General features: G+C 51.0%; 1 protein-coding gene across 2 annotated transcripts in view; it reads left to right on the top strand.

The window, feature by feature from the left end:
* The first annotated feature begins 2,801 nt into the window (after positions 1–2,801).
* The window catches only part of DIS3L2 (DIS3 like 3'-5' exoribonuclease 2), a 181,269-nt gene continuing 174,803 nt past the window's right edge, over positions 2,802–9,267 (top strand). For both annotated transcript variants that reach the window (XM_039713783.1, XM_039713782.1), the window contains exons 1-2: positions 2,802–2,898; positions 5,277–5,996. In XM_039713783.1, coding sequence (XP_039569717.1) covers positions 5,300–5,996 — 697 coding nt within the window. In that variant the 5' untranslated portion in view covers positions 2,802–2,898; positions 5,277–5,299. The remainder of the gene's footprint in view (positions 2,899–5,276; positions 5,997–9,267) is intronic.

Genomic DNA, 9,267 nt, shown 5'->3' with positions numbered 1-9,267 from the left:
CACGTGACCTCTTCCAAAGGGTGTGAAGGATGGGCATGCAGCTGCTCCCAGCCACTCGGAATCCTCTGTGTGCACGGGGCACTGGGAGGGAGACACGGATTTGATGTAACTCTCATTTGTCTGGGTCAGATGGGGTAGAGCAAAAGAGGGCACAAACACAGCCCCTGTCCCATGGAGCAGACAAGATTCCCAAATCCCTGGCTGCTACCAGGAGAGCAGGGCTGAGAAGTGCTCTGCTGACCTGCTGAGATCACAGCCCCTTGTGCAGCAGGGCCCAGCTGGAGGCAGGAGGTGAGGGTGACAGAGGCATCCAGCCATGCAGCCATATCCTTCTCACCACACCTGATTTCCCTGCAAGCCACAGACCCCAGTGCTGGCAGTGGCCCCACCAAACACCAAATCCTCCCTGCTTCCTCTCCTGTCTGTGGAAGGATCAGGGCATGCTGAAGTTGCTGGTGGCACCACCTGGTGCAGGGGGCAGCCTGGCCAAACTCCCAGCTGAGCCTCATCCCCACTGGAATGAAGAAAAGCAGAGGCACAACGTGACTCTGCAACATGGAGAGGAGCTGCTGCTCCCACCTGGCTGCTACAGGGAGGGGGACAGTGGGGCTGGAGGCCCTGGGTCCCCCCACCCCATCCCTGCTCTCCTCCATGCAGCAAGGGCAGCCTGAATGGATGGCACGGGTCAGCCCTGACCAGCTGGGGCTGTGCCACCACCCTGCCTTCACAGGGCACCCACCTCCACAGTGCCAGCCACCTTGCTTTATCAGCAGCCAGGAGAGCAGGGGGGAGAAGGGGAGCACACATCCTCCCTCTGACAGGGTGATCCTGTGTGGCCATGCCACCATGGGGCCAGCTCCAGCAGAAATGGTCTCCCTGCTCTCTCTCTGGGTCCCGTGGGAGCTGCTGTGTGGCTGGTGGCTCTGTTCAAACACAGAATGGCTGCTCACTTCCTCTTGGCCAGCCTGGGGCAACTCTCTGCCTCTCAGCCATGCCAGAGCAGAGCTGAGTGCTCACTCTCCTCCTTGGGGTGGCCGGAGCTGCCAGGGTGGGGCAGCTGGTGAGCTGGCATCAGTGCCAGCAGATCGTGGGCAGAGGCTGCTGGCTCTGCATGGCTCATGCAAACCAGACGCTGCCTTTGCTGGTGGCATCCTGGCACCAGGGCGGATGTGACTGTCCCTGCAGGCAGGTCTGTGCTCGCTGCCCCTGCTCCACACAAAAGCCCAGTGCTTTCTCAGGGCAGCTCCCTCGACCCACCCGAGGGCTGGAGCTGGAGTGGTCTGGGCTTGCCACGGCCCCGTGGGAATGGCTGAGGGGCCAGGTGGTGTCACAGGTGATGCTGCAGCCTGGGCAGATGTGGCCTCACGGGCCTCAGCGGTGGCTGACACCAGGCAATGTGCACACTGATCTGCAGCATGCAGGATGGAGAACAAGGACCGTGGGGCCGGCTCTTCCCCACCCCAAGTGAAGGGCAGCATGGATGCTTGCTCAGATGTTTCTGCCAAAATGAAGACTAAACAGAGCCTTTCCCCATCAGAACCCTGCCTGGAGACACCACTTCACATCCCTTTGGATCCTTCCTCCATCTACTGAGGGTATTCTCCAGGCAGACAGCTCAAATGGGATTGACTGGGGGTGCCATGAGGAGAGGTTATTGCTCTCGAGATTTTCTTCTGGTTGAAATTCTTTGGCAACACAGCCGGAGTTTGCAGGTAACTCCAGGGTGACCAAACTACATATTCTGTCAGCCAGAGCCTGACTCTGCTATGAAGCCTTGTGAGAGGTCTGTGGTCACAGAAAGAGAGACAATAAAAGTGCCAGCTCTTGACTCTGGTCTCATGCTTTAATGACACCCTCTGATCCACAGGCTCCGACTTATCCTGGAAGAGGCCAGGCACTGCTGCTCAGCACCAAGGGCTGGTCACTCCTTGGCTGCTGTCACTTGGGTGAGCACAGGATCAGCAAATTTGCCAGCTGCCCAGCTCCCAGTGCCAGGGGAGCAGGGAGAGACCAGGGAATGGGATCCCAAAGAGCTCAGGAAGAGGGATACCAAAGAGCTCAGGGAACGGGATCCCAAAGAGCTCAGAGAATGGGATCCCAGAGAGCTCAGGAAGAGGGATCCCAAAGAGCTCAGGAAGAGGGATCCCAAAGAGCTCAGGGAACGGGATCCCAGAGAGCTCAGGGAACGGGATCCTGGAGCCTGCTCTTCTCTGCAGTGCAGGTGAGGCTCTGTAGGTGCTGAAGGAGGTTTCCCATGGGCTTTGGAGGCACAGGTTCTTGCAAAGCCGTGAGTTTCCTCGGGAACAACACCAGACTCAGATCTCTACAATATTAGATCAGCTAACCGTGCTTTTTTCACTGATCTGGATACAAATTTGGATGAAGCTGAAGCGCTGGCCGTAAGCTGGAGCAACCCATCCCAGGAGGCTCCGCTGGCCCCGGCTGGAAGCAGGTGGCTGCCAAAGCCCCCCGGGATCCCGATGGCTGCCAAAGCCCCCGGGGATTCCGGTGGCTGCCAAAATCCCCCGGGATCCCGGTGGCTGCAGACCCGGCAGGGACACTCTGGGCTGGGCGCCGGCACCTCCTGCCCCCACGGCCCCGCCATGCCCCGGTGGGCTCCCAGCCTCACAGGCTGTGCTGGCCGAGAGGAGCCCAGGCTGCCTGGAGGCGCCCGTTCCCCCGGACCGCCGGGGACCTCTCTGCAGAGCGGGGAGCGGGGCTGGGACCCGGCACACCGGAGCCGCCGCCGGGATCCCCCCGCCCGCCCGGCCGCGCCGCTGAGGAGCGAGCGCTTCGCGCTGAGCCCTTCTGGGCCCCGCCGCGGCCCGTAGGCGCCGCTGCCCCGGAAGCGGACGGGGCGCTGGGACATTCAAACGGAGCGGAGCGGCCTCGGCGCCGGTGAGCGGGGCCGGGACCGGGACAGGGCACCGGGACCGGGAACCGGGCAGGGGAGGGGGGACTGCGGAGCCCGGCCTAGCGGCGGTCAGCCCGGTGGCAGCGCCGCCGCAGCCGGGCCCCGCAGTTGGCTGTCCCGTCGCTGTCCGGCGGCTCCGGGCCCGGCAGGAGCTGCCGGGGGGCCGGGGCGGCTGGCAGGAGAGGCGGCGGGCGAGGGTGCGGGGCTGTGTGCTGCTGGAGCGTTGGCCGGGGAGCGGGACACCCCGGGCCGGGTGGTGCAGGGCACTGGGGGTCCCCAGGAGCAGCCGGGTGACAAAAACAGGGGCGGCTTTCACCAGCGAGTGTCCTCCCTCTGCCCTGCCATCGTGGCGTTTCACTCGCCCTTATCACCGTGCCCAGGCAGGGCGGATATACCTGTACCCACCTCTGCCCTCCCTCCGCCCTCCGGGGAATATTTCAATTCCTGGTTGCCCGCGGAAGGCTGACAATGAAACTGCGATGCGGAGGGGCTTGTGCCTTTCAGCGCTGCTTTGCTGACTGCTAACGCGGTTCAAGTTGTAGAAAATACCGTGGAAACAAGCTGGGAATGTTTGTTCTTTACTGGTAAATAAGAATGACAAACTCCTGTCTCCTGGAACCAAACCATTGTTTGGAGAGTGGTCTCACTGGCTTTTATAAATGTTATCTGCTTCTGTTGCCTTGGCAACAGGAGAAGGTGACGATCAAAGAAAGCTGGTTAGGCCTACCCGTGGGTTGGGTAATAGCTCGGTAGCAGGTCAGTCTATTAGAAGAGTTTAGCTATTGGCCAGCGCCAATGGAAAATCTTAGGAGCAAGAATCGCAAACCACATAAAGAATTTTTCCTGTTTGTTCAGGGATTTTTAATTTTTGCTTTGCACTGTGAAGCCCGCTCCCATCCGTGCCCAACTGCTGAAGTAAATCCCGGTGCAATGTGCCTTGTTTCTCCAAAAGGGAGAGGAGGAGGAGCTGGCTGTGCAGCCCTTGGTCCCTGCTGGGTGGTGCCCCCTTCCAGGCAGGGTGGGCATGGAGGAGACTGCCTGGCTGCTTGTCCTCTGTGCAACAGCAGTGGAAGGGAGAAGGGGGCTGAGCAAGGGCAAAGAAAAATTCCAAGCGTGGTGGGAGTAGGGAAGCAAGGATAAATTTCCCTTTTGCTGATCTCTGCATTCTGTCCTGCCAACATCTCCGTGCTTAGAGAAGGGAAGGGAGAGGTTAATGGGCATCCTTATTTAAAGTTAGAGTCCAGTGCCCCGTGGTTCTGGGATAGCAGAGATGACAGTGAGCCCTGAATTCTTCATGGACCAGCTGGGGTGAAGTTCAGCTGTTCAGCTTCAGACTTGTCCTGAAGTGAAAAAGAGGCATTTTTATGAAAACACACAGAAGCCAGCAGTTGCACTGGGCTCCATTATCAAGAAATTCTTGCATTCTTCTTTGATTTTACATACAGCAAAAATCATTGCTATGTCCTGTCTATACCTGTAATTTACCTCAAAGTAGCTGAGCATAATTTAGTAGATTGTTTTGCTTCAAAAGCTTAAAAGCTAAAGCAGCTGGAAAGGAATTGAAAGTTGCTTGATCTGCTTAAGTTTCATGCTCATGTAGCAGAGGTGGAGGTGTAACACCACCTACAGAAACTGGTGCTGGATGGAGCTGCAGGCAGTGTGTCTCAGTCAGTAAGAACTAGGAGCTCTTGCAAGATAATTATTATTTTACTTCTGTTGCACTGGCAGGGAGTTCACGGCTAAAAAGACAAGCTGAAATGGGAAGTCTTGGTGTTTACTTCTGTTGCACTGGCAGGGAGTTCACGGCTAAATGACAAGTTGAAATGGGAAGTCTTGAAGGAACTGTCCTGTACAATGGAGAAGTGTCATTTGCTGTGGGAGGGAGGTGACAGGCAGTGTTTGCTTTTGACAGCAAGAGTGAAGAGCTTCACCAAGGATGCAGTTATTTTTGAGGACTCCAGGCTGGACATGACAAGATTTTGCTTCTGATAACCACTAAACTGATGCTTCTGGTCAGTCTGTCAGCTGATGCTTTAATTTTCCTGGATTTTTCAAAGGCAAGGAAGAGCAGATTAAAGGAATTCTGTGTATCTGAGGTGGGACAAAATCCCTCTTTTATGTGGTGCGTGGGCAGGTACAGCTTATGGGCTGTGGTCACTCAAGTTATGGACAGGGATTTGGTGCAGGGCAGATGTTGAGTACATTGTGAAATGTCTTCCTCACACTGGCGTGATTTACAAACCCAGAATTCCTTTTCTGCAAAAATGTTATTCTTCTGTGTCATTTGCTGTAATCAATAATTTGACACTTTGCTTCAGGAAAATAAACCTTTTTTCCCTCTGTATCTGTTTACAACTGTCAGAAGTTTGGGCCTTTCGCTGCACTATGGATCAGCTGGGGCCTGTGAGAAGTGCAGCTTGTGCCCAAGGTGCCAAGGAGGGAGTGAGCAAGGCTGCTGCCTCCCAGAAGAGCGCCTACGCCAGGCTCCTGCAGAAGCACCACAGCGGCCGCTTCCAGTCCTACCTGAACCACATTGCTCAGAAGATGCAGCTGGAAGAAGGCTTCTCCAATGACCCCAGCTTGGATCTGGACCTGCCTCTGAGGAGAGGCCTGGTGAAGGATAATCCCGTCAGGAATGGGATAAACATGCACAGCTATTCACCAGTCAGAACATCTCACCTGGAGCAGCCCCTGCCTGGGTTTGAGAACGATAAACCCCAAAGTGCTCTGAACAGATGTTCTCTTAAAAAAAATGCCATTGTGAGTCCAGAGGGAGACTTGGAGGTGGAGGAAGACTATTATGTGTATCAGCGTGGAGCTGCATCTGGCCTGTTAAATGTGAGTGACAGCCTTGGTGGGAGAGCATCAAACAGCCTGAGACACCGAGGGGCTCTGCAGAAATCTTCTGGTTCTGATGAGAGGGAGGAGGAGGACATGTGGAGGAAGAAACACAAGAAACGAGGCAGATATCCTGCCAACACTGATACAGCAGCTGGACACTTGTTGACTGAACAGTTTGTTGAGGATGTGCTGGCAGTGAATGCCAGAAAAAACAGTCACTTGTCTCCAGGTCAAGCCCAAGGTGAGTTCACTCTGAGGAATTGTTTGGTCCATTTGCTACAATTACTGTGGAATTGAATGCAATGTGTTAGTCATGAATGAGTTAACAGGAACCAGTCCTGCTCTGTCCAAGTTAGTCAGCCCTTGGTTACCTGTGGGTGGCTTTGTCCTGGTTTACAAGTAAGCCATGTGGCATGTGAAATGCCTTCATGTGGAGCCAACTTGGTGCTGGCAGGGCCTAATTCCCTGGCCTAAACTCTGTGACTGTGGCTGTGCTGCTTCCAGGATCAGCTCAGGGCTAGAAGAGCCCAATTTCTGTGGTGTAGAGTCCAGATTAATAAGACCACTGGATCTGAGCTGACTCAGGGCACAGTCATGCTTTTCTTTGCATTGCTTCTTTGAATCTGGAGTGCTGGTTTGCTTTTGGTCCAGGTAAATCTAATACTCAGGGGCTAAGATGTCTGTATAATAGCCAATTCCTGATAGAGAGTGTTGACTCCAGGAAATTTTGCTGTTAGTAACAAAGAGACCACATTTTGCAGTACTAAAGTGAATGTGCCTCTTAAATGTGATGTTTAAGGCAAAAAGCCTACTTAGGGACATAAGTAAAATTTTTATTAAAAGAACCTCAGAATGCAGCATGAACAAGGAACCAAAACCAGACACTTTAAATTTCTTTTCTCAGTGTAATGGGTTAAAACTTTCTCTGAATGTTGTTTATGCTGAAATACTTTGATAGCCTGATCTTATGTGCTGCTACTGAAGGAACTCATAAATGTCACCATGTTAAATTCTCTGCAACAAGTACCAGAGAGATGGATTTCTCAGCTGGGTAAGATCAGCCTGAAGCCTATCAGAACTCTTAAATTGAAAATTAAATAACTCTTTAGCTAAATCAGTCTTAAAAACTAAGCCCTAAGACTCAAGAGGGGCAAGTAATATGCTTTATCTGGGTTATTTTTGAGATTGTGGCAATACATAATGTGCTAAAGTTGGTAAACTTCCATGAGAGCTTGCAAGACTGATCACAGATAGAGATTTAATGCAGATTATGGTAAAATTTGTTGATGAGCTTGATTTTTGGAGGGCTTTTTTTTACATGGTTCATTGTAACATTATTTGTTGTGCTAGCCTGTCATAATAGACTTCACTTCCTTCAGCTTTTGAAGTGTAGGAAGAGCAGATGACAGATGAAGAGTCTCAAAGGCATACAGTTTATATCCAGAAAAATTACAGGTGCCTGCATGGATAAAGTAAAAATAGCCTGGCTTTCAAAAGCAAACAGCCCCAGTGACCTCCTGCTCTGGTTGGAAGTGGGGTTGCACAACCCCTTTAAAAACTGGCTGTTTGTTTAGTGTAAACATCTAAAGTAGAAAATGTCGACCCTTGTGTTTGACTTCCCAGGTGGAAAACTCACACTGTGGGAAAGATTATTGGAAAGTTATTTGCCCAGCAGTGACACCTTTCCTCTTCTTCCCCCCGCATGCCTCCCCAGCCACCCTCCTGTGTAGCTGCAACTGGTTACCCTCCAGAAAGCTTGCAGGGATGTGAAAACAGTTTCTTGGGGAGGAAAGAAATAGAAAAAATAAATATGTCACTTGTTTCAAAGAAATGTCTTTTCTGCTATTCAGTCTGAGTGTATTTTAGGACTCTTGTTTAAGTGAAATGAAGATTTTGCAGTAGGCAAGTGCTTAGGTATAAGAACTCACACATCACAGTATCAGATTAATATTTTCTAACTTCAAAGCTTGTATTTCTCTCTTGATGCTGATATAAGTCATTATTTTGCATAGGCAGGTGTCTGGTTTGATCAGTTTAAATCAAGGCTTGTGAAGCTGTGATGGCAAGAATTGCTTCTGCCATGAGAGCGAGGCATATCATCTTTTCAGGAGTGACATTTCCTCACAAATTAGCTCTCTTCACACTGTTGTAGGCTTTCCAAAAGGCTCTTTGAGCTAATCTCAAAGACAAGCATCTCTCTTTATACCATTTCATTTCATTCTCCTCTTCTTAACAGCTCTTCAGCTCAGGCTTAGCCATGGTGGGGTTTGCAATGACCCTAAAACTGGCAGAACTAATAGTGAAGGTGGATATAGTGATCAGTGAAAACCCTTTGAGTGCCCTGGGGCAGGCTATAGGCAGCAAGGGACTGGTCCCTGTGAATGTCCTTTCTTTCAGTGGCAGAGTGCTGTGGCCTTAGAGGAAAGCAGAGTGGTTTATGGAGCCCCAAGCAGGCATCTCTGAGCGCTGGAGCTCAGTTCTGCTGATGTGTTCCTGTCTGGAGTTCCATATAGAAACTGCTCTTCCTAGCTCTTGGAGGCTTTGCAGCTGAGAGAGCTGAGTGTGAACAGAACTTTGTTGTCCCATTGGAGGCTTTGCAGCTCCGAGAGAGAGAGAGAGAGCTGAGTGTCAACAGAACTTTGTTGTCCCTTGTGTGAAACATGACATAGTCATGAGACTGCAGCTTGGATTCCCTCTGTGGCATCAGCCCTCTTGGATTTGGGAAAGCAAAGCTGCAGATAGAGGAATCCCACAATTGTTCCCTTCTGTGCAGTTTTAACCTCTGTAAGGAGAATCTCTGTAAAACCTCCTGCTCTCAGGTTTCTTCCCAAACAAAACTCAGTAAACCAGACAATAATCCTAAAATGTCACTTTAAATTGTGATGCTTAGAGTTTTTAATCTAATACAATTTTCCTCCTGGTATTTTCCCTTAAATCACTAATGCTCTAGATTCTTTGGGTGCTAAAATTTGGTTTAAACTTCCTTAACAGAAAATTATCAAGTCCCTTGGGCTGTTTTCTGGCTCTGATCAAAGGCTCTTAAGGCTTTTCCACTTCAACCCATAGTTAGTAATCAAAATCTTCTTTCAGACTAAGTGAAATTGTTGTCGTAAAGGGCTTAAAACCTCCTTTTTCTTGAGGACAGAAGTGCTGACTCTTTCTGCAGCATCTGTCTGTCATGTGCTGGGAGTTGAGATTTGCATGGCTGCTATGTGGAACTTCAATATTTGCGATGCTTTGCTTTGTCAATAAGTAGTTTACAACAAGTGCTGTGTTTTATTTGGAACACTAAGATTTCAGTTGGATTTTGAGAACATGCACTTGTTAGCCTTTTTTTTTGAGGGAGAATTGCTGTTTGATAGGACATTCCCAGGTGGAAAGCATAGAAATCAGACATCTTCAGGAAAGGACTGTCCTCCAAACGTGGAGTACCATCTCCCCTCTTGATTTCAGAGGATCTTGGGAGCTGGAGTACCTGGGAATGAGGTGGCTTTGTTGGTGTTGAAACTTGG

This window comes from Passer montanus, unplaced genomic scaffold, assembly GCF_014805655.1.
Source record: "Passer montanus isolate IOZ18808 unplaced genomic scaffold, ASM1480565v1 scaffold29, whole genome shotgun sequence".
NCBI classification, from domain to species: Eukaryota; Metazoa; Chordata; class Aves; order Passeriformes; family Passeridae; genus Passer; species Passer montanus.
The sequence above is the reverse complement of the archived record's forward strand: the minus strand, read 5'-3'. Positions and strand labels throughout refer to the sequence as shown.